At 36.3% G+C, this 26,380-nt stretch overlaps 1 protein-coding gene across 1 annotated transcript in view; it reads right to left on the reverse strand.

The window, feature by feature from the left end:
• Positions 1-26,380, reverse strand: part of HECTD2 (HECT domain containing E3 ubiquitin protein ligase 2) — a 42,931-nt gene that overhangs the window by 15,330 nt on the left and 1,221 nt on the right. Inside the window, exons 2-12 of the mRNA XM_009320490.1 lie at positions 20,929-21,058; positions 14,928-15,066; positions 12,367-12,469; positions 11,369-11,458; positions 10,700-10,764; positions 9,608-9,653; positions 8,396-8,505; positions 6,847-6,995; positions 5,182-5,305; positions 2,153-2,249; positions 1,127-1,234 (exon numbers count right to left, since the gene is read on the reverse strand). Coding sequence (XP_009318765.1) covers positions 1,127-1,234; positions 2,153-2,249; positions 5,182-5,305; positions 6,847-6,995; positions 8,396-8,505; positions 9,608-9,653; positions 10,700-10,764; positions 11,369-11,458; positions 12,367-12,469; positions 14,928-15,066; positions 20,929-21,058 — 1,161 coding nt within the window. The remainder of the gene's footprint in view (positions 1-1,126; positions 1,235-2,152; positions 2,250-5,181; positions 5,306-6,846; positions 6,996-8,395; positions 8,506-9,607; positions 9,654-10,699; positions 10,765-11,368; positions 11,459-12,366; positions 12,470-14,927; positions 15,067-20,928; positions 21,059-26,380) is intronic.

A 26,380-nucleotide genomic window follows, 5' to 3' on the forward strand; every position in this document is an offset into this window, starting at 1 on the left:
TGTTAGCTGCTCAAGTAAATTCCTGTGGCACAAATTTTATTACTTTATGTCAAATAATACAAATACCTACAGTTTTTATTAGATGAAGTGATTTTCCTTCGCAAATTATTTTTTTTAATTCGAAATACAAATAAGATATCTTTCCCCCACTTTTCATTCCCCACACTTTTGAGAATATGGATAATAATATAATACATCCTTACTCATCCCTGAGATGGGCAGAAGAAAAGATCAGAAATAAATAGGAGAATATTTTGGCTATCAGAAATCTTGAAGGTGCTCTTGGTTATTTAAGTGTGGTAAAAAAATCCCTACAATGCCTGAGGGAAAGCAATATTGCCACTCATATTTCTTCTATCTTAGGAGAGGAGGCCAAAATAGACAGGCTTTAATCTAGGAAAAAAAAGTTTAAACTTCTGTTTTCTGAACATGAGTAATCAGAACTTGTTTGGTCTTGTTTTCACCACTTGGACTTATTTTTCAATAGCATCAGGCTGTTTTTAGTGTTGAGTAAGTACAAGATTTCATTAAATAATGTTAATTAGCAAGGTTCAGTGGAGACTGAAGAATTGCCTCCTTTAATGGACACATCTGTTTCATTTCTAAAAAAGGAAATACTACCTTCAAGAATGTGAGGAATTAGTTAAAAATCAAGAACTTAAGAAAAGAAAGCCTAAAATAATTCTTATAGGATAGAGAAGTTAGTGATGGAAAAGAATAAAAATATCCCAAGAATTAGAACAGAACAAACTCATTAGTGATTAGTCACTTACTATTCATGCTCCTATCATGGAACCAAGTCCTATATAACCTGGTAATTATGCACTGTATTCTAAGACAAAAATTGCAAACACAAATACATACCACATGGCATGCAAGCATGTATGTTTATTATAGGCTTAGCTGTGGAGCAGTATGAGGACAGAAAATAAAGTTCATAATGTCTAACCCGATCTAATCTGCAGCACTGCTACTGTGACAATAATTCAGTTCTCTTTATTTAGTATTACACAGTTATATTCCCAATCTCTTAGCGCAGAAATATTTAAATATGACTTATCAAACTGAAATCTAAGCATGATAGCTATTCTGCAGCAACACACCATTTAATTACATTTTTTGTTACCTCATCAAGTGAATCACTAACAAGGTGCGTCCTCCTCACTTTCACATTTAGGAACAACATATTCATGTCAGGTTTCTGTCTGCGAGAGACTTTATCCACAAGGCTTTGCTATTTGAATGAAAAAGAACATCATACATGCAGTATCTTCATTTAAAAAACAAAGTGCCACACTTGTTAAATGTAAAAAGTCCTTAGTATCTTGCATTAAAGATATTACCCTAATACGATAGCTGCTTCAATATCTTCTAAGAGATGGAGAGCAATTTCTTTTCTACTGCAGAGAGCATTTACACCATATTCAAACTAACTTCACCATATTCAAACTCACTTATCAGGAAGTTTAAAAAGGCGGCGGCAATTGTGCAACAACCTTTTCAACTCCCCAAATAGTTAAAAACATACCCATAAGATTCCAGAGTCTGGCTTGGGCTTTACTTAGCTATTCACAAGACACATCCAGCAAGACAGGAATGGATAGGCGGTGGTGCTGCCACATTGAGCACCGAGGAAACAGGTATCACCTAGCACCTGAAGAAAATTACCACTGAAGGAGGCAGACAATGCCTCTTTCAAAACAAAAGAGGCCGCCCAGAAGCAGTACCTCTTCTGTGACTTGTGAACATACAGTTGCATCTTGGTCTTCCATGACAACGTATCTTCACAGAATAAAATAGGAAACAGTCCAAAATTCTCATGGAATTTTTCTTCCTTAATTATCTTGTTAATTTACCATGCTAGCACATTATGCTGGTTTCTCAAAAAAGAAAAAAATAAAAATTACTGTAACTCTTTTTCCACAGCACTGATATTTATAAGCATCCTGAAACTAAGCACATTAAAATAAAAAATATTGAGAATCCAGCAAGGACATTTGTAGACTAGGAATAGTAAACTAGCTCAAGTTCTTTTTCAGGGTAGTCCAAAATACTAGAAGTTGTGGTGAAAGGCTGTATGTAGTATCAGTCTAACAAAAACTTACAGAATACCAATGGATGATACACAAACATTTATCACTAAATGACTTACCCGTGCAATACTTATCATCTGTTGTTCTGAGTCCCTTTGAATAATAACTTTTTTTGCCGCTATAGAAATAATAAATGGGTACTGACAGAAAGAAAACCTAACAACAAGAGAAAAGAAGATAAAAATATTTCTTTTAGCACCTAGCATATTATTTTCTTTTTAAGAATACAGGAGCCAATCTTTGCATTATCATTCAGGAACTTCCTTCCCTCCACTGATAGTAATTTGCAAATAGCTGCTGGTTTTTTTGTGTTGTGTACATAGATACTCAATTCAGTAGAACAAACTCATTTGCAAATACTACTAGAAATTGTAATTAGTAATAATACTTATCCTCAATAAAGCTCTTTTTTATTGTTTTTTATTATCGATAGACCTAATAAAAGACAGCCATCTGCTTTAAATACTAAATTTTAATTGCTACACTGAATTAAAGAAAACAATATTGTCTTCTTATTAAATACAGGAAAAACAGCTCAGTGTAGCATTCTTAGGTACGTGGTAGAAGTGTTTCTGGTTTGGCTTATTTGCTGCAGAATTGATTTTCAAAGGAACTGATTTTGCACAGGTCCTTCAGATTTAACCCGGGGTTACAAGTGTTTAGGACTTCTAAAATATCAGATCACAGCCACATTCCACTGCAATCAGATAATACGAATAATTTGCAAAAACTTCAGAAATCATCAAGGTAAAATATTTTTTTGTTACTGGTTATTTTGGTAAATTTTTTGTTGATTTATCTCATGCATCACCTAGCAGAAGTTCATATTGAAATACCCAGAGCTTCAGACTCTATGTGTGCATCTTCAATCCAGAGTGCATGTGTGCACCCTGAATCCCGCCTGTGAGAAGCTCTGCATTCTAGTGTCTTTAGGAAAGAAAGGAAAATGAGGAAAAATATTCTCACTTGGTCTCTTGGAAATTCTAATCCAAAGTGTTTTACCAAGGAGTGTTGATTTAGTTCAAAGAATTATGTACTTCAAAATATTTCATATGGAAGATAAACCAGAACTTGCTCTTACTTGGCCTTCTTAGTTCTAAGCATATAGTCTTGATTGCTATTCTTTGTTGGGTTTTTGTTGTTGGTTTTTTTAAGTGGATGTAAAATCGGAAAAAAATGTAGTTGTAAAAGAATTAAATTTACTTTAAGAATAATACAGCTAGTCTGCACTTCAGCTACTCCAGAAATTATGTATCAAGCAAACTTTGTTTTGATATATGTTGAATTCCCAGTGTCCCAGCTAACTGAAAAGAACTGGAGCAGGTGGAAATCTCACAGCCCTTTCATAAGTTTGGATGTGGGTGCCAAAACAGCCAGATGGTGCCAATGAAAAAAAAAAATAAAATTTGAAGCTCAGCAGTATTCAGATTCTGATGCTTTCACTGAGACTATGCAAAGCCTACTGTACATTTATTGCTATCATTTGTCCATGGGTTTTGGTGGGTTTTTTGGTTTTTTTTTTCCTTCCTTCCCAAGCAGAATATCAGGTATCAGACAGAAGCCTAGCCTAAAATACCTGCTTTGGTGGAGCAAATTATGTTTTCCAAGTTTTCCTCAACTGCTGCTAAAGGCAAGGAAAATTGCACACGCGATAAACAAAAAGCTACATTTGGATGGCTGATGTCTTAAACTAGCTTACTGAAAAGTCTTGAAATATGGGGAAATTTTAATTGATCTTGTGATTCAGGCTGTAAAGACTGACTGATACATATTGATATGCTGAAAAATACAGCTATATAAAATAACATTTTTATTAAGAAAACATTACTAAGATTTTAAACTTTAGCAGAAAGATGAAATGCCTGTTTCTCTAGATGTTTCTAAATCAAACTGCTGGGTGCCTCTCACAAGAAGAGAAATACCTGTGCAAGCTTTGAGTCTGTAAAGATTTAACTTGTGTGTTTATTTTCAGATAACAGAAATAGTACAATTGCCCTTTCATAAGTTTGGATGTGGGTGCCAAAACAGCCAGATGGTGCCAATGAAAAAAAAAAATAAAATTTGAAGCTCAGCAGTATTCAGATTCTGATGCTTTCACTGAGACTATGCAAAGCCTACCGTACCATTTATTGCTATCATTTGTCCATGGGTTTTGGTGGGTTTTTTGGTTTTTTTTTCCTTCCTTCCCAAGCAGAATATCAGGTATCAGACAGAAGCCTAGCCTAAAATACCTGCTTTGGTGGAGCAAATTATGTTTTCCAAGTTTTCCTCAACTGCTGCTAAAGGCAAGGAAAATTGCACACGCGATAAACAAAAAGCTACATTTGGATGGCTGATGTCTTAAACTAGCTTACTGAAAAGTCTTGAAATATGGGGAAATTTTAATTGATCTTGTGATTCAGGCTGTAAAGACTGACTGATACATATTGATATGCTGAAAAATACAGCTATATAAAATAACATTTTTATTAAGAAAACATTACTAAGATTTTAAACTTTAGCAGAAAGATGAAATGCCTGTTTCTCTAGATGTTTCTAAATCAAACTGCTGGGTGCCTCTCACAAGAAGAGAAATACCTGTGCAAGCTTTGAGTCTGTAAAGATTTAACTTGTGTGTTTATTTTCAGATAACAGAAATAGTACAATTGATTTCACGGGAACAAATATGATCGGAGCCACATATATACAGGTAATTAGATACATTTTCATCATTAAGTGGTAAGTATGCACACAACACCACTTTCTATGAATGTATTGGAGGTTAAAATATGTTTGTAGTAAGACACTGTTAGAAGTCTATGCCAATAAATAATAAACTCATATTATCATCTATATTTTACATCTTTTCTCCAGTTTGCAAAGGCAGAGTGAGATTTATTTCAGTCAAGCTCACATCCATGCAGTAGCAAGTATAGCAAGTAGTAGCTGTACTATGTTTTTCCAATAAAATACAGTATTTAATGTGGCTATACATACACATAAAGGGTATGTATACTATATATACACTATATATAAGATAGATATACATAGTGTAGATACGGTGCTTTGACATACTACTTAACCAGAAACAACCAGTTATTCCTCTTACCTGTGAGAATTTCCATAACATTGCCAGTTATGATATTCTTCCATAAGATCAATATGATCAAGTGTAGAATTATAGAAATCCGTATATGAAATAACAGAAGGACTGATCAGACTATTTGCAGCATCTACAAAGAAAACACAAAAGTTAAAATACTGCCTGGATTCGGCACATCTGTTTCTAGGCATCCTGAGTACCAGTGACCTCAGAAACTTTAAGCCAAAGCAGCTACTAAAAACTTTGTCTCAGTCTTAGCTACAGAATTACAACTATAACATAACACCATATGAAGTCATATTAATTGCTGTAGAAAATAGTAAATCCCTAGTTCAGCCCATTTATAAGAGAACCTCCATTTGACTCTAGCCCACTTAATGACATACACTAAGGTTTTATGGATAAAGAATGCTATGTTCTGCTGAAATCAATGAAAAAGCAGTTTGGTAGATGGATTTCTTAAATACCTTCATTTAATTTCAAACATAGCTATGGATACAACATCTACATGCTTTCCAGTTAACAATCATCTGTTTGAGTTTGATGCCTGTTTGCAAAAGGGATGGAAAGGGAGGGACACAAAACATAGTATGCAAATATATGCCTATTTCCCCAGGTAACTACTATACCATCTAGACTCACCAGTACAAAAATTAAGTACTTGACCAAATGAAGAAAACCAATTCACATTTAAGCTGCCTATCTCATTATGTAACATTCATATAATGTCAAACAGCTAATAATTTTTCTCTATTTGCAGCACTTAAACATAATTTAATTTTGATCGGTCAGACAGAAAGTAGTGTACTTTGAATTACTAAATATCCCTTTTCCCAGAATTAAGGAATTAGCAACTCTTTCATAGATGACTAGACAACACACCTCTTGGTTTTAGATACAGTTGAGCTTATGTGTCTAAACTGTCGCTCTGGACAGGCAGGACTGTGCAGAATGCTTTTAAGTAAAAATTTTAAGTTGACATCGAAATGAAAACATCCTCATTCCAATCTTAATTTTCACTTGGTGGTTTCATTTTCTCCTAGAAAGGAGAAAGGGTTTTTACCCCTCAAGAAAAGGGGACTGACCTTAAGCCTCCCATTTCCATAGTAAATGCTCTAATCGCTAAGCTATTGGGGATGAGCGGAGGAGAAGATTTGTATTTGCAATGGTCAAATTTGCTGTGCTCTACGTTGAACTGGACAGGGATTTACTTTTTTTAAGCTGTAGTTTCGGACTTAAGAGGCATATACATTGCCTAACTTCTCTTAGATGCTAAATACTTCTGTGGGGGTAAGCCAATTACAGAAGAAATTCTGGCAACTGCACATTTAAAACAGTTGCTTTTATAAATGTAAGAGAAACCCTAACCATCGGTTACTTCTGTGGATTTCTGTTTGAATGATCTTCAGTAGTTGTTACAGGAAAATGATGCATAGCAGTTACCCTCTACTGGAAAGCAAGTATGAAGACTTGCCAATAGAAAATGTTTTTGTTGCTTACTACTTTTTGGCGTTTTATTGTAGGTTGTACTGTGCTACCATCATTGTCAGTCTCCCCCCAAAAAGGAGAGGTATAAACTATCCCCCCGCATATATATACACACACACACAAATGTACATATATATATATACACACATACATATGCATACACAGTTCAAGAAAAATACCTACTAAATAAAGCCAGGACTTTGGTTGCTGATGGAATCCACCAGGTACATTTCACCATAGGTGGAAACTCTTCAGGTTTTGCAGGAAACAGGCGTAAAGAAATAAATTGCAGTAACCTGTCCACCAGCTGCTTGAACCTCCTCTGTGAAATCCTAAAACAAACATGCTACAGTTACTCTCATGTGATCACTGTCCACACTAGAGTTTATACTATCAGATTTCAGTGTTATTTTTTTAAAAAACATGCTTTTGTTCTATACATAAAAACAAAACTCCAAATATAAATTTGAAGAAGCATGCTTTTAAATATTGGCACACAGCAATGCTCTTCAGTGCACCCCTAACTATGCTTTGTAATGTCTGTGATTTAAAAAAAAAAAAAAAGGCAATAGAATCATTACTCACTCTTGACTTTTAGTAAACAAAAAGAAAACAAAAATCCTTAGCTATTTCACTCCACAATCTGAATACTGAGGAATTCTGATTTTTTTATTTTGAGATACCTGGTCCTATTAAATAAAGAGTGGAAAGTACTTAATACACTTGTGACAAGCGCACATTTTAAATTATGTGCTGCATCACTTCCATAACATCACAACAATACACATATGTGTAGATATATTCAAGCATCCTTTTCTAAATAAGAGCTCTCCTATTTTAATGGTTTAGATTTCTAATACGTTTTAAGAATACAAACATCAATATGCCTACTGCATCCTTAACCAAGAGGATAAACCTTATTTGTAAACACTGATTCAAATGAAATCATATATTACCAAAATTTTAAGCAAATGTAGACATATTATAGGGTGGGGAGAGGGAAATATAATTTCCAGCCTTGCAGAGAAGAAAATCCTTTATTAACAGATTCCCTAGGAGATAAGGGAATTGTGAATATGGCCATTCAAACTTTTTTTTTTTACCCCAGACTGAGGTTTTTGCACAGTCATTATAAGGAAGGCAACGTGCATACCAACTTAAAAGCCGTTCTTTGGGCAGTTACCCCCATATGACTTTATTAGTGAGACGCTATTAGAGTTATTTCAATTAATTAAAAATCTAATGACCTAACTACACTCTCTCACTACCTCTATTACACTACGAAGCAGGGACTCGATTTCATTTGTGGTTTTCATACAATACAGTAAAGTTACAGTATCTTTTGCAAATTATGCAAGATAAAGCTTTATTTAAACAAAGACCATAAAGATGCTTGTATTAATAATACTGTTTAAACATGTATCTAAAAAATTTACATACATAAGTTATTTTGCATGCGTTACGGAAAAACAACTTACATAGCTTATTTTGCAGTTAAGGCTTTTTTGCATAAAGATCTTAATTTTTATACATTATATACAATTTGCATCTATAAATCAGTATCACTTAGTGGACTATGTCCAAATGTACTTTGAAAACAACAAAAACAATCTCATTAGTCAATTAAGTTAGCTTTCATATAATTTATAAAACAGTCAACATCAATGGAAATACAGTAACAATTCTAATCCTAAAAATGGAATTTTTAATTTTATTTTTTTATTTTTTTTACTTTTTAGACCAGTGCACTAGGAAATGATGGTCAGCTTCTGTTAAGGCTGCTATCTGTCTTAGCAAGTGAGCATAGATGACATAAGTAGAAGTGTTACTAAATTGAGGATTCTGAAAAAGATTAAAAAAATGTGTTAGGTTAATAAACTGCATAAAGGGAAAAAAGTCATTAGGATTTATGTTTGTTGTTGCCAATACAATTACGCAGGAAAGGAATTCACAAAATTGCTGTGACAGTGGTAAAACTACGAAAAAAATGATTTGCAACTTCTAGTCAAATAAAAAATACATAACTTCTATATTGTAAAAGTATGATTTTTTTGTTTCAAAAGAAAGCTCACAGGTAATAAAGGCAGTACTCAATATATTTTTCTGGATTATCATTTACTGTGTAGCACATAAATTACACTCCTCTGGGTGATGTGCTTTCCATGTCAGTAATAAGGATTCTCACAGCTCCTGTCTTCCCGCACATCAATCCAAACTTACTTTCTCTCATACGTATGAGTTCACACATTCCCGCTTTTCAGCGGGATATATTCCTTATAATTTACACCTTGTATACCGCCCCAGAGAAGAAAACTATTGTCTCAAAAAATTAAATTACCATCTGATCTTCTCAAATAACAGCAGAAACCTCTGTGTGGAGAGGTGTTATCTACACTGGCAAAATTTAAAGGGGAAATTTGCTACAAATGCAAATCAACTACAGTAGCAAAGGTAATAGGTTAACACAAACAGAAATCAGACAATGCAGCCTGTCAGATAGACTGGAGAGAGTCTGCTGGATAAAATGCAACACTGGAGAAAGTTACAGCAATATCAAAAAGCGCATATACTGAAACTTTCTGGAAAGGTCAAAGTTACAGCACACCAGTAAAGCAGATCTGGGAATAAGGAAGAAATAAGAACAAATAGCCTGCTAAAACATTTGTTCTTTCAACCCACAAAATGATAGGAAACAATTACATGTCTAACTGTTAGTTCATAGTTTTAATCTATGCAACCTTTCCCCATCAACTATCTTCCATTAAACTCCCATTCCCATCATGCACACCCTACACTTCTTCCATATTTTAATACATTCTTATAACAGGAAATTAAATGTGAAGTATCTCAGCTATACAGAGTATCTTGTTTGCATAGTATACTGGTTTATAGATTATAAGTTAAGCACACATACACTTAAATAAAAATACTGTATTGTTCTTACCTGTAAAAGTATACAGTATGCTCTAAGATCATCTTTTGTTCGTGGCCTATGAATGAATGAAATAATAAGCAGAACCATATGTATACATCGTATACACACATTAAGAGTCATGAAATCACGCACCCTACGATTTAACTTTGCTTTGCCAATACGTGTCCTATACCATATTTAAGGATCTTCACTGCTCTCAGAAATTGAAAAGGACGCTTAAAGATTCTGACTACTGTCTAAAGGCAGTAGCATCTGCCTTTTGTGGCATAACACAAGAGAGAAGGCAAAAAAAAGTCAGAATTGAAGAGTTAGAGGTGTTCCAAAGAGGTAGTCCATGCTGTTGTCTATCTCAGGTGACACCACAGAAGAGTTTATTTGCCCCACCTTAAATATTTCCTGCCAGAATTCTCCATACACTTCTACCACTGCAGCCTCTGTACTTCTTGCTGTTTTTCTGCTTCAAGGCTTTTACATAACCACAAACACACATGCAGCAACAGCACAGAAAAGGTAGTATAAAGTGGAGAAAGGAATAGCCAAGGGCTGGGTCACAGGTGAGTCACAACAAGGCGCTGTCTCTTGCTATATTTTTTTGTGAATCAAACTATGCATTCTCACTTCTATTACTTCTTGCTAAAATGTTGTCATCTCCAAACCTCCTGCCTTTGGGCTATCCCTTTCTGCATCCAGCACTGCCATTTCTATGCCATTGCCATACATGAATGGTATTGTGAAATAAACTTCGGATCAAGGAATTAACTAGGTTAAAACATGTTAGTTGCTGTTGGGGGTGTGCAGGGAGAGTATGTTTTACTCTAGAAAAATTCCTTAATTCATCTCACAGTTCAGATGCCTGAAAGATTGCCCTGGAAACAAGCAGCTGAGATTTTGTGGGGAAATGGATGGCTGGGTCTGGGTCTGCCTCTCAGAGGTTCAGTGTCAGCTTACAGAGTTGAAGATATATTTCAGCAGATTTGCCTGCCAAATGGAGACAAGTTGTATAAGTTGTATCAGAACATTTTCTTTCTTTGGCTAAAACAATAAAGACAAAAAGTGAATCAGTTGTAACTGCTGGCACAGCACTAATGCAAACATAATTACCCTTTCCATTCTTGTAGCAGACCATTAATTATTCCTTTTAGGACTGACTTCTGAACATCTTGAGGCTATGGAAAAAGGAGAGGAAAAATCATATCTGATGTAATTATACACATTCTATGCAAGATATTGTACGAACAAGCAAGTTTGTTTTGCTTGCGATTCAAGCCAGCTAAGAAATCTTTGTGTTACGATGCTGAGCTCCTAAGCATCTTTCCTCGCAGACTATTAGCTGAGGCCTGGAGTTGTGCCAACGGTGGCTTTCATCACTTTAAACAACTTTAAAACTGTAAATGTAATTTCTAAGTTACTCCCATCCTTTGTTTACTAGGCACAGTACCTACTTTTTGCTACCCCCATCCTCACATTTTCCTTATTGCCCACTATGCAGTGTCCCATCACAGTCACGTCATATCTCGCAAGCGGTCTTTGAGATCTACCACAGTATAAACTGTGCATTACTAGTAGCAAAAATTTCCTCCTCTTTTACTAGAGCAGTTTTCATGATTCTATGGCAGTTCTCATGGGACCATTTTAAGTATGTTTTGAGAGATTCTTCAGAAATCGTGCCTATCTGGGAAAAACTTTTGATATAAATTGCTTCTTAGCATATTTCTTTGCTGAAATAATTGTTACAATGTTTTAAAACATGAATTCTTTTCTTCTACTTACAGTATTTAATAAGGCATCATAGACAACATTCACAAATTTTGCATTGATTCCAGAGTCCTCAATGGTATTAAATGGAGAATTGGTATCTTTCTGTAAGTTAGATAATACATGAAGCATTTTGGTTTTGAAATGTTTTGAATATTTTAGCTGTCTTTGAAAAGAAAAAAGTTTAACAGCAAGTTTAAACAAAACACATACAGATATAACTATTTATTTTCCTTATCAAAACATAAGAATCTAAGTTGCTTTCATTAATATGTGAAAGCTGAGGCTAAACAATATTAATCTTACACAATGGCAATATGCACATAACTCCACTACCTCGTCGTTCTATTTCTAAAATGTAAGCGGGTTTCAAATAATGAGTTGTATCAATTTTCCATCTTTCATCTTTGTTGTCGATCCATCATCAGACAAGAGCAACAAAATTATAAGCATTCAATATTTGTTAAGTGACTAAAAGTCACATGTTATTTTGTCTAGGTTCAGGCGCTACTGTCCATATTAAATATCATAAGCACATTTTGCTCTGTAATAGGCAGGAAATATTAATTTAGCATGAATTCAGAAAGTTTTCACACACAAATATGATCTTTCCCAAGGAAAACTGAGTAGAACAGCTATACTACCTGAGCCCATATCACACCTGTTTTTAGGGACAGGGAATTTCTGTTTCCAGATTTGCCTGGGCCTTCGTATTAGCTCACATGTTTTTAAACTGTAGTTTGTGTAGAAAGTATCTACACAGTCATAGTGTCACAAAACAAACTACATACTGGAATTTTAAAGCTCCACATACACTTGAAATACAGTTGCTTAAACTGGAATCAATAAATCAATGCAATAACAGATTGTCTACCAAAGGCAGGTGAGAACATGACAAAATGATCTTAGTGGCCTTGAGTAACTAGCTGCAAGCCTTTAACTGATGTTTTTGTAAACATGTTGAAGATACAAAGCACTGTAAGTACTAAATAGTATTATGAATTATTTTCTACCTTAAATGCAGCATTTATCTCCAGGAAAGAATCAAATGTTGTAGAATAAAAATCATGTACAGCTTTCCAATCTCCTGATGACTTAGCCTTTTCCACATCATCCCTAGAAAGAATATATTAAAATATTGGTAATATAAAGGTTCAATCCTCCCAACCACTTAGACTTTAGACTGCACTGTAACTCTAAGCTTTCCTCACTAAGCACACTTAGAAGACAGACAAGTATAATATCAGTATCTTTCTAACAGCTTCCTTGTCATTTTAAGATCATAGTATTACAAGAGAACAAAAGCATAGTTTGTGTTTGATACATCTGAGCAATGTCTCTTATTCAAAATGTTAATTCATGGTGTCACAGTTCAGTATGTTAAGACAAATAATTAGCAGAACAGAATTACGCTGAAGATACACTGACATAATAAAATTTCTGAGACTAATTTATTTAAGTATGCAGGCTCCTAAACTAGTCAAATTCATTATCATTCGTACAAAATTTTATTTCTCTTCAAGTTTTTCAAATAAAACTTAATCTTTATATGCGGCTGTACACATTCCTCAAGGGCACAACAAAATCTATGGATTTACTCTTAAAGTTCTTTGAAGTATTGGACCTTAAAGCAAGTATCTGTATATGAAGTTTTGTATAATATCATACATGTAAAAACAAACAAACAAAACCCCCAACCAACCTTTGAAGCAGAATTTTATTTTAGCTATCTACAATGCTGGTGATAGAAATCCCAGTTTGCTCCCCCCCCGATAATTTCTTTGTACTAGATTTTCAAAAAGTTATCAGTGGGACATACAAAAAATGCTAATGACTTTTTAATACTTTACTTGAAAGAATAAAATTCTTGATAATTACATAATTAGGTAGCAGTCACTAGATACAAACAAAAGTCTGAATTATTGAAAAAATTTCAGCTCTTCAGATCACCTGAATAGCAACAAAGGATCACCTCTTGTCAAATTCTCTTTTATACCTGTTTCCTCTTCCACCCAATACACACACAGACTAATCAAAAAGCATTCCTTTTCCTCACTGAATGCACAAAATTTCAAACACGGAAAAGAGCAATGAAGAATATATGCTCATACGCCTCTTGGAGCAACTGTGATTTTTAAAATTTTTTTCCCCATCTGTTTGAAAAAAAAAAAAAAAATAGACGAATTGGGCTTCTTCCTAGGAATACTTCTCCCCATTTCCTGACCAAGATTATCCTACTGTAACACACTCAAGGATATTACAGCAGCATAATGTTGCTCTGTGGGCGCTAAGGCAAAAAAAAAAAAAAAAAGCCACACTTTCAATGAATTAGTAAATACCCCTCTAAGAACACATCCACTCTAAAGAAACAGTCTGCCAATATATGTTCACATATTGCAGGCAGAACCCCCTAGTGTAGACACACCTTACGCCATTAGTTTTTCAACAAAGTTATGCCATTTTCTCAAATGGCAGTGTCAACATCATAATTTTTGGGAACATAGCTACGTTAAGTAGAGAAAAAACGTTCTCTATTGCCTTGTGCCCACAGCGAACCAAGCAAAGCCAGCAAAACTTTGTGGTGTAGACCTGACATTAGGGAAACACAGTTAAAAACAATTCAGGTGGTTTCCCTGGGGACTTCTGCTAGCCTAGCTAAGCTGATCAAACATCGTGTACCGAGTATCATAATAGTGCTGGAAGAAATGTAATGCAGATACAGTTTTGATTAAGGGTCTGTACTGATCTGGAAAAACGGAACTGGAACACATGACACTATTTCATATCAATTCTACTTTCCTTCTAGCTAAATCAGTGTTACGGGGCAGCAGCATAAATATTGTCTGCGCAGACTCTTTAATCTTAAAACTCTTTTTACTTAGACAAACTTGAAGCATAGTGCCTCTCAGAGAAGTGCTAGAAGAGCTTATGCTTACACTGCTTAAAACTGTGGTCACATAAGCAGCAAGTATACATGAAAAAAGAAATAAGTTTTTGCCATAAAACTAATGTTGAAAATTAAAGCTCTCTAACTTAATGCATTAAGAAAGGTCATCTGTACTTTTAGCCAAAGTTAGAAATAGTGCAGTCCATGTAATCACCGCTCCAGGTACTCAGATACGATGTTATACGTTTAAGTGTCTGATGTACAGTGTTTCGCACAAGACCGAGAATGCCCAGTACCTCAATGGACAGGACACACCATAATTGGCAGTACAAAAAAAATACCTAAGATTGAAAGGGATTTTCCAGCCTACATTAAGCCATATATATTTTTTTCCAAAACTAAACATCCACTGAATGTCAGGAACTTAATTTCTATCTCTGAAGTACAAGCTTTGCCATTTCTTGAACAGAACAACGCTTCAAGCCAGACACAGTATTTTGATAATTTTCACAGTAACAGAGTTATCAGTCCCACCATCACAACCAGACTAACAACTACTACTGCTACGAGTCAGTCTTACTGAACTGTTCTCATTTGAGATTAACAAAATCACATGTATGAATTAGGACAAAACAAAGAAAGTCCAAAGAAAGAAAGTACACTTCTAGAAACACCAGTGTAACTTACTGAAAATCTTTCACAGTTTTGGTTCGGATGGGAAGGGAAGGTTCAGGAGGAACTGGTGCTTTCAGTTCTTGGGGTAGTGTATCTATAGAGATGCGCTGCTTTTGTCGTACATCGAGGCAAATAGGCGGTAGGTCTCTCACTTATTAAAAAAACCCAAACAAAAACCCAATAAATACAATGCAATCAAATAAATAACAAACAGTTAGCTAGTAAAATATAGATATATAGAAACTAGGAAAAAAAAAACCAAAAAACAAAACTCACACTGTCTGATTCTACGTCTTTAAACCCCTACTCATCCAAGTACTTTTCTTACCATATACTCATCCCAGACAGGATGGAAACTTCCGCTCATTGAAGGGAAATAAAACCCTATAAACAAAAACTGGGTCTTGAGTTCGTAACCAAGTCTTTGTGAACACAGTGCTTCCTTCTGCCAATAGAGGGAGAAAATTGGCCAGTCTGTCTCTTATCTAAGGCTTTCTGAAAGACCGGAGTCTCTACTATTTTATAAATGAACTGCTGGACACAGTTGCAAACAAATTATTTGTCTATTACAAAAACAAAGAAAACCAAGACAGATTTTCACAATTGAATTGCTGGCATACTGCTGACAAAAAAAAAAAAAGCTGGTGATCTTTATTCCAACTCATTATTAGGGGAAATAGCAAAATATTGTACTTACATAAGATGCACTGGTATTTCATCAGTAATAACACGCTGGTATACATTCAGCAGCATTCACATCACACAAGAAAACCTCAAGCTCATATAAATTCATTTTTAGAAATGAGCGCTGCAGAATTTTCATTAAGTCTATTTGTAGCTGTTAGGTGCTCAACCTTCTGAACATTAAGCCAAGTGCCAACCACACCAAAGTCCAACCATTTTCTGACGTACAAGGACAAGTCTTCAGTCAGTTTTTCTACACTGTGATATATAATTTTAGCTAGAGCTGACTGTGGATCATCTACACCCTCCTAAAAGAACCTCTCCAATAAATTAAACGGCAAATGCAAGTTTTCCCATCTTGCAGGGAATTACTGTTGAAACGGTAGCATCTTTAAACATTTTTTTTCAATAAATCTGGCTGCCTATTCTAAGTACAAATAGCAGTGCTTTAATAAGGTCTTTCTGTTCTAACCCTTACTTTATATTTGATCCAAGAACATTGTATAGTGTTTACGTGGCAAGGTTTTGGCAGCGGGGGGGCTGCAGGGGTGGCCTCTGTGAGAGGAGAGACCGGGCTGCCTCTATGTCAGACACAGCCAGCTCCAAAACAGACCCACCACAGGTCAAAGCTGAGCCCATGGGTGACGCTGGTAGCGCCTCTGTGACAAAATATTTAAGAAAGGGTAAAAAACACTGCACAGCAGCTGAGAGAGAGAGAGGAGGGATTAAAAAGAAAGAGAAACCACCCTGCAGACACCCAGGTCAGTGGAGAAGGAGGGGGGAGGAGGTGCCCCAGGTACTGGAGCAGAGATTCCCCTGCAGCCCGTGCAGAAGACCATGGTGAAGCAGGTTGTCCCCCTGCAGCCCATGGAGGACCACAGTGGAGCAGACATCCACCCTGCAGCCCACGGAGAGCCCGTGCCTGAGCAGGCTGCTGGTAGGAACTGTGGCCCATGGGGGACCCACACCGGAGCAGTCCGTTCCTAAAGGACCGTACCCTGTGGAAAGGACCCACATTGGAGCAGTTCTTGAATAACTGCAACTCATGGGAAGGACCCATGTTGGAGAAGTTTCTGAAAGACTGTATCCCGTGGGAGAGACCCCAGGCTGGAGCAGGGGAAGAGCATGAAGAGGAAGGAGTAGCAGAAATGAAGTTTCATGAGCTGACTGCGACCCCCATTCCTCACCCCCCTGAGCCACTTGGGGGAAAGGAGGTAGAAGAGTAGGGAATGAAGGAGTGAAGTTGAGCCTGGGAAGAAGGGGCGGCAGGGGGAAGATGTTTTGAGTTTTGCTTTTGTTTTGTTTAACTGGCAATAAATTAATATCCTCAAGTCAAGTCTGTTTTGCCTGTAACGGTAATTGGGAAGTAGACTCCTTGTCTTTATCTCAAGCCATGAACTGTTTCATCTTATTTTCTCCCACCAAAAACATGAAAAAAATATTCCAATGCCATATACACAAACATCCATTTTACTGACAGTGTCTTCTCAAATATCCTGAAAATGCTTTTTTAGTCTGATTTATACTGCATGTTTTTAAAAGCATTTATATGAATTATGATGTATGTTTGGGATAAAAGACACTGTATAAAATAAAAGCGTCCTCAAAAGTCAAACATATTAAACCACAATCCTCTATGAATTAATTATCTTAAGAACCCTCTAAACCTTTTCACTACAATGCCAAGAGTTGCTGTCTTTTAAAACTAACTAAACATCAAAGTAGTATCACTACTCCACTGCCTACTCCATTTATCACAGCAGGGAAATACTTGCTAACAAAATCCCCAAAACCCAAAGGCAGATTCTTTTCACTCATGCTAACGACAGAGACACTGTCATTGTGACTTAACTCAGTCACCATTCATCAGACGATAATAGATCAGAGCTGCCCTCAATCCCCTGAGTATGGCATTGATTATAGATATGAACCTTGCCCACAGCTGGAATTCAAAGCTATTTAAAGAGAAGAGTAGTAATTTAAAAAACAAAGTGGACACATAGATACTAAATTAATTCAAGCCAAGGTGCCAAACAATCCTGCCGTGCAAGTGCTCTGCTATTGCACATCATTCTCTGAAAGCAGGATGGACTGACTTAAAAGAAACTATGTCTTATTTTTATACTCTGAAGAAGACAAGTCATTTTAATTTAGCTCTCATTCTGTCTTCTCAATTTTAAATGGATTAAACATTGAATTATAACCAGCTGAATACACTGAAATGAGGAAAATATTCTCTCTGCATCTGCAGAAGAGACAGCTGCTGACAGAAGCTGTTTCTCCTTTCAGTAAATTGAGGCTGCAGGTGCTAAGCTGGTAACTTGCACCCTGTCAGTGATACCATTTTCTTTGAAATATATGCAGCTTAAATTAGATATACTAAATCTGAGTTTTAATAATATGTTTAATAAATACTGTCAACTTCAGTCTGTTTTGCCATAATTCAAGTTTATTTGTAAATAGATTTGCTCATCTGACATTCAAAAATATTAATTAAGATCTGTCACTTGAGTTCCATTGAAGAGAAACTTGAAACTTTATGTATTGAGTTGATAAGCAGTAATAACACAATGTTACAAGACAAGAAAAAGCAATCATTTCTGGCTGTTTGCCCAGTTACCTCATGTAAAAAGACTCAGCAATGCATGACTGCTTAGGGAATGATGAAAAACTTTGAGGAAGAAAATCTCATTGATACAAAGCAGAATTGACTACTACAAGGAAATTTAGGGTGAATGAATTTAGAACAGCAGGTATTTTCATGGTGACCAATACAGCTACTGGCAGATGAAAATTTTCAAAGTAGGTAAAGCAAACAAATCTTACTTGTATTTGTGACATTATAAAAGAACTAGAACAATCTAGTTCTTTTATAGAATAGATAGATCTACATAGATCTCATACCAAATCATTGTTACACTAGAAGACTTGTAATATAAGTTCAATCTCTGTGGCAGCTATATTGCAAACAAACATCACCCTAGCTTTCATGATGTATTTACCAGCATTACCTTTTCCACGCTTTTGTTTTGCAATGAAATTAACATTCTTTGAACTCAAGCCTAAAGTGTTACCAGTATATGCACATATATACACACACACACATATTCAGAGAGATAGCACACGTATAGATAAACTGAAAAAACCCACCAAGCATCATTCCTGAATTCCAGAATAGCGAAAGCATTTTTAACAGAGACGTTTGTTTTAATGATTATTTTTTCCATAGAATACACATACCTCCTCAAAGAATTCTGAGTGCACCTTGGACTGGTTTTATATAGGCAGGTTACCCTGATCCTGAAATGACCAGAATATCTGCTCAATTTTACCCATTGAGCTCAATTTCAAGAATATATCCTTGACTATAATAAATATTGCCATGCATTAATGTGGTGAAAATTAACAGCTAAGTACTTATGAAGCAGTAATTACAATGTGGACAGTATCATGTGCAGCAAGAACTGAGGGCACTTCAAGAGGGAGAGGTGTTTAGAGTTTACCATTATCAGATACAAGAAAAGGGGGGAGGGCAGATTTCTTCTGTTTAGTGAAATGAATTCTGCAAAAGGGTACTGTATTTTTCACATTGCTTGGCCCAATACTAGATTTAATTTTACTTTGTCCTAAATTTTATTAAGCAGTAGGCTTTCTTATCATAAGATTATATTAAGAAACTATTCAGACAGAAGCTGGACAGGAAACAATTAAGACTTAAATAATGAAAGACAGTAGCTTGGAGCCTATGAATCAACTGCATGCATGTTTCTGTTAAAAAGGCTAGCAGCTGAGTAGTTAACATTGACAAGAGTTCACTTGTAGCTTCTGAGGAAAATAACATTATCCAAGAAAGGCAAAATATTTTATTTTTCTGAGGACTTTCCAACAATATTGCAATTGTTTACATGCAATTCACATACGGAGACTTTTCTTTAAAAATATATAGGGGAGAGCAATGGCCACCTGAAGGTTGTTCTTCCAGCTTTGTTAGCTCACCCTTACAGCACTTTGCAAGAATCAGCAGAGCTCTGACATGCTTTGCAGCATCTTCTTTTTGCCTCACCCCAAGTATTGCCTTCAAGAACACCACTTCTACCTTAACTCCATTAAGTTACGCAGCAGTGGGAGAATTCTTCACTGGCCATCTCCAGCCACCTTGGTTTCCTTTGTGTAGTACAAAGTGACTTGAGCAAAGTACAAAAACCTGTCCGAACTGTCATTTACACATAATTGCCTTTTGTGTTTCAGTGATCGCCCTTTTTTTTTTTTTAAATAGAAAGCACCTCCTTACTCTGTAAAAAAAAATGCTTAAAAAAAAAAAAGGTCTTCCATTGACTTTTACTTTTGCAGTACAGCTAGCAAGGATACAAAGATTACTTTAGTAAGGATCCAATCCTGCAAGGTATAAGCCACCTTTTTCTGCACAACTTTGAAACTGACAATACCTGTCCATAGTTTTGTTTCAAACTCGCACTACTGAGATCTAATTAATGCAGTCTCTTTCTTTCTGGCCTTGAATTCATTGAGTGCTGTAAAGACTTAGAGAACCACAGAATAATAAGGCTGAGAGGCACCTGCTCAGAGGCAAGATCAGTACAAACCTGACAAATGTTTGTACAGCCTTTTATCAAAAGTCCCAAATTACTGAAATTCCATATCCTAGCCCAAAAATCTAATAAAAATTTCAGGTCTAACCACAATGTCATCTCATCAGGCTTCACGATTCTAGCCTACCATACTGAACATACAGCTCCAGTTTCTATCTTTTCATCAATTATCGTTACCTCATCATACCACAACCACCTCCCTTCTTGCCTTTAAAGCTCTTCAGAACTTACCAATCTTTGCCTGTGATTTTTATTTTGTGTCATCACTGGCCTCCACCTTCACTGAAAAACGGCAACTCTCAGCAACTGTCTCTCTTAAAAGCCCTATGCTTGCCTCATCCCTGCCATCCTTCAGATGGCGACAGAAAAGTTTTCTCCACAAAGTTCTGACACAATTTCTAGAGAAACTGCCATCTGACTGCAGTTAGACAAACAGTATCTGCAGATGGCCTCCTGAATCTGTAACTGTCTTTAAAACTTCAGATGATTATTTCATCATCCAGGTCTATTTCTTTTTCTTATCCAACTTGTCTCTATGACATAACCTCTACAGAGGATGGACTATCATATATTTCACTGCCTGTACAATGTACAGCACAGCATAATTTAATGAAATCTAGATTTCTAGATTTTCTGGCACTACCACAATTACAAATATTGGCAGAACACTAAGCACCTTCTCAAATTGGTAACTAAGTAACACAGGGCTTTTATTCTCTTACCATTTTTGATGTTGGGTATAACAAGTTGCGTAGGCGAATTTCTGTTTCCGATGCCTTCTTTCTTTTGGTTGATAGTTGTGATGAAATTGCTGAAAGTGGAAAACTGATTTTTGGCTCCTCTCTCCAACCCCTGTAATTAAGATGACAGCATCTTATAAAGGGCTAATACATTACTGTAAGAGTAATCTTACTCATGAGCTATTACACAGAATACTTAAATATCTTTTATCTTGAAATCAGATTGGTAATAACTAAATAAGACATAAATAATGATTCTGCAAGTTTGCTTCAAATTGAATCAGGAGAGATACCATAAAATTCCTTTCCATTACATTCAAAAACTCAATTTGCAGGATATGAAGATATCCTTAGATTACTGTGAGGAAAACACAATATGATTAGAATGCTTTCAACAATATTCTAACTTTCTGTATCCTAATTGCTAACTATTTTTATATTCCTCACTACATCCAGCTCAGTTTAAACAGATGAAAGTGTCACATATTCCTTTTTCCAAATAACCCTAATATACTGAAAGTAGTTTAGACAAATTTCCCAAGACTTGAAACGTGGGGCCAAAAATTCTATGTGAGCTAACCTGCTAATAAAATTTAAATACTGGCTACCTGGCTAAAAACCCCAATGATTCAAAGTTGTCAGCATCAGCTGCCGCTGAAGAAAGGCTAGCCAACAAACATTTGTTAACACCCTGTTAAAAGAAACTGCTTGAGTACCTGTATGTACTGCCACCAAGGAGTCTGCACAAGCCTTTGCTAAGAAATGTTGAGTGCTAATGTGTTTTAACAGTGAACAGAAGTGAAATCACACACAGAGTTCCAAAGGATTGTGCTAATTGGTCTGTTTGACACCGAGTGCTATTAGATACAGTTATTTACTCTGGAGAATTTGCGAAGCATAGGTGGGGTAAGGGGCTTGCCCAAGACGACAGAAGTCGCACGATGGAGATTTTAATTTCCATCTCAGCTCCAAGTCATCAGTTGATATAAGGCAAAGGTAGATCAACTCAAAACACTATACACACTCTCCCTGCACATCATGATTTTCAGCCTCACATTAACCTAAAGATTCGTTTGCTTGATATCTGGTATCTGCGCTCTCAGTTAGAAAAAAAAATGTTTTCATGAAAATCAAAACTGTAATTCTCCAAACAAGAATAAAAATTCTAGAATAATTAATGTAATATCCTATCAATTTTTTTAAACCCATACATTTCCCTTTCCCCTTAAGGGTTGTAAATTTGGACTAAGTCATGCAGCCAGAGTTCTGAGGAAAGCACTTCACTTCCACCACAACATCCCGAAATACCACCAGGAGGGTAATAACACAGCCCATAAACCTGCCATGCCGCAGTGTATGCAAGCTGGTACACTGCCAGGAATTTTAAATAACTGTGGCGCAAACAGCCATTTTTCCATGGCTTATAACTCAGCAAATTATAAATTTGAACAATCAGCAGGACTTCTGGCTTTAAAAATACCAAGTTTCAACTTCTAGCTCCAAATTCCTTGTATGCAAGAAACATTCAAAAATAAAATGTGATTACCACTGTAATTGTTACATTAACTTTTTCTTTTATTCTATAACCTTTGAAATATCATTAAGATGCTTCTTAAAAATCACCTCGCACATGACTGGAGAAAAACAGACCCTGAACAAACATGGCAAGACATGATTGACTGAAAAAGGACTTTTAAACAAATCTAGATCTGAGGGAAATCTGCTGTGTCACAAAATGTATGCTCTAGCTAGAAAACCTCTGGAGCTTGGACTAGTCTAATTATGATTAATAGGGAATAGATAATCATAGATAATTGAGAAGAGAAGCTTTTATGAAACAGACTATTGTGACAGCCTTTTTGACTGACTCAGCTTTCGAGGTTTTACTCCAGCCATGCCACTGAAATAGTATAGTCGGACAGTTATTTAAAAAGATTCTTCTTAATGCCACCTCCCTCAGCAGTGACCAGAAAGAACAAATATTGCACGTGCTATTTAACTCCATCATCCTGCTCCAAGTGCAGTTCCAACAATATTAAACAAAATTATGGACAAAGGCTTTACTGGAAAGCCCTGGAGGAATACTGGGAAACTACATACTCATTAATGAGGATCTCTGACATCTCCTGGGAGACTAATCTAGGACAAGTGTACAGCACCATGTCATACTTACAAAATTTTATAGGAGGTCAGTGAGCCTCTAGAGCCTAAGACTCTACACACATACTGCCATCAGAAAACTGAACCCCCAGATAAAGAATGAGGATGCTTAGAGGGAGTAAGTACATCAAAGTAATCTTTAATCCTCTTTTTTAAGAGCATATTAATAACTCAAAACTCTGCTGGCTTCTTAGTGGAAGTTTTCCAAAGCATTAAGCCCTCCATAAGACTGGAGAGGTACTAGCATTATACTTCATAATACTTCATAAATCTATGCTTTCCGTTATTGAAGTTAAATTAGATGGTGAAAAGAAGTCAAACTGTTTGCAAAGAGCACATACAGAGCGCTTTCTGGGAAGAGGCAAAAGACCGTCTAGAAGAGTTTCTTGAAAATCCTACTCTTTAGCCCTAACACAACTCACTCGACCTATATGTATGTGGCACGCAAAGACCACTGAGGAGTAAAAGGTTTTCTTCCCTGTGCAAGACAACATGGAGGACAGATTACCTAAAGGCAGTTGTCAATGCAACAGCCTAGTCAAGAAGTAGGATTTTCCCTTCCATTCATATCTTGAAAGGTATAACATAGGACTGGTTTAGCTTTACAGAAGCCTCTACTTGTTCCTGCTTACTAGGGGGCAAGTTATTTAGCTTCCCACAAGTTTCTTTTCAGAATCTGAATACCGACCTCCAAACCATCACCTCTTATGCATTATTTCTAATCACCATTTGGCCCATAAGAAAAGCCTGAACTCCTTGCAGCAGCATGTTAATTCATTCATGGACTAATTTAATCTCCACAACTTCCCTTAGAAATAAAAGCAAAAAAAAAAAAAGTAACCGTTCTTCCACAATTCCACATGGCCCTTGGCTAGGAAAAGCCACGGTATGAATGACAATAGCAATAGTCACATAATCCCTTTATTCCAACTTGAAGCCAGCTTAAACTCGAGATGAGACATCTTTCATGCACACGCTCTTAGGAGAAAAAGGATACCATGGTTATCTATTGACTTACTAAAATTCTGACCTTTTCCACAGCTGTTGTGGAAAATGGAAACTGTTTAAAGGATGTGTCACACCTTCACGTTGCCTTCGAGGAAGCTCTAGTCATGCCACATCAGTTGCACAAAGCTATGGTGGGTCTTTAGTGCACTGAAGAAAATGTCAATTACACAAAACCTAGGGAGATGTTCTGAGACAAGGATATCTGAGGGTCACTTCATATAAAGACAAGGTATAGTATCTATTTCATCATAGTCATCATACGATGGCTATAAACTTAGAAATAACAGGCAGAGAGAATAGGAAAATTAAGGTTATCTGGAGTATCACTGTATTTCTATCAGGCATGTATTTTTAAAGGAAGGGAATTCTAATGGGGAAAAAACCCACGAATAAGCAAAGATTATTATTTTTTTTTTTAAAGACAATAATTTCCCCTTTTATCATCACATCATATTACAAACTCTTCCCCAGTTTAATGAGGAGGAAGCTGATGAGGACATACTTCTCTCTTTAAAAGTGTTTGAGAAGATTTGATTAAGTAACACTCATTTTTCGATGTTCAATCAGAACTTTTAATACAAGAACTTGTATTAAAATCATGCTATATACAATGAATCTCACAACATACTTCATGAAGCCCTGGATTTAGATGTGTAGGTTGGTCACAACTAGGGCTTAGCAGACCAACAGTCCAATACCTTCTTTACAGCAACTCATAAAGGTCTTGCAAAAAGCATACCTGCATTCCCTATTTGGTATATTTGGATCAAAAACTGCATTCTGTTACAAACAGAGAAATCCAGGGCTATGGAAATATCTATTTCATCTGTCTACAAAACTCTCCCTGTAACATACTATTAAAACCCATACGCAGCTCTTTGTAAATTCAAAATCCCACTTGGGCATTTGACAAGCGATCACACCTAGCTGGATCTGAGCTCCTCTGGAGCAGGTCAACTTAGGCAACTTATGCCTGTGGGCAACAGTTCAGAGGTACATGAAGGACGTCCAGCTACAAGCAAGTTCTCCTGATTCTTAAAGCAGTGGGAGTTCTACCTGGCTGCCGAGTTGCACACGTTTTTCATTAGCTGAGCTAAGCCTGACACGTTTTAGACCAGCACTTGTATCTTTATTCTAAGGGACTGGCACTTGCCATTCAAAGTCTTAAGCGGAGATTTTCAAAGGTACAAGTAACTCCTGGGCACTTGTCCATTACAGACTTCTCGCACCAAATCTGTATTTGAATCACAAGAACAAACACATTCTTCCACATTCAGACAGATTTGCAAAGCTGAAAGTCTTTCAGAAGATTGGAACATTGTAGGCAAAACACAAAATTGGCAGAATTGCTCCAAGGAGTTTGCGGTTTGCCTACGATTACTTCATTTAACATTACAATTATTTCATGACAGTCATAAACATTAGATGCTCAATCTTTTAAACTCAAGTTATGTAAAATGATAAGTTCTAGCAAGTCAGGTACTTATCAGAACTATTGAATTAAAATCTCAAAACTGTATTACTACAGGATTGGTAAAATTTTTGTTCTGTTGTTGGACTGAAGTAAGTTACAGCAAGCTTTATTTAACATTGAGCTATGCAAGATATTCAACTCATGCCAGGAAAATTTTATGTTTCATAATATTGTATGGTCAGCAGAAAGAAAATCTTAACTCCACTAAAATTAAAAATCTCAAACGAGGTTTCTAAAATGAAATTATTCTGGCAAATATCCTTCTCACAGTTTTTTACCCGTGTTAACTCATTCATCAATTATCAAAATGTTTTGTCATCTTTGCTTCAACACAATGTAAAAACCGGAAAAGACCTTTTAAGAAGAAGTTAAAAATACAAAAGTATTTTCCAGCTAGCTCTCTTGCTATTAAGTGCTGAAACCCTCCACCCCCGAAAACCCTTAACGAACATTCACAATGCTGCAAACCCTCAGTCATGACTAACCCAAAAGAGCAGACCGCTGTAAAATGTTAAAGAACTATAAGTAGACGGAGAATTTATAGCTTCATTATGTCACTGCTTACAGATGCACTTGTTATTTTTAAGAAACTTGAATGAAAGGCTCTCAACGGAAAAGAACATGAAAGAAAACGAACATGATGCTTCCCCACCACCACGAATAAAGCGGCAAACAGAGCAAATGACAGCGGGGACGGCAAAGACGGTCCCGCTCCCCGGGGCCGGGGCCCGGCGGGAGGCAGCCCGGGCACTGACGGGTCGCTCGGCCCCGCCGGGGACCGCAGGAGACCTA

Source organism: Pygoscelis adeliae, unplaced genomic scaffold, assembly GCF_000699105.1.
Source record: "Pygoscelis adeliae isolate BGI_AS28 unplaced genomic scaffold, ASM69910v1 Scaffold190, whole genome shotgun sequence".
NCBI classification, from domain to species: Eukaryota; Metazoa; Chordata; class Aves; order Sphenisciformes; family Spheniscidae; genus Pygoscelis; species Pygoscelis adeliae.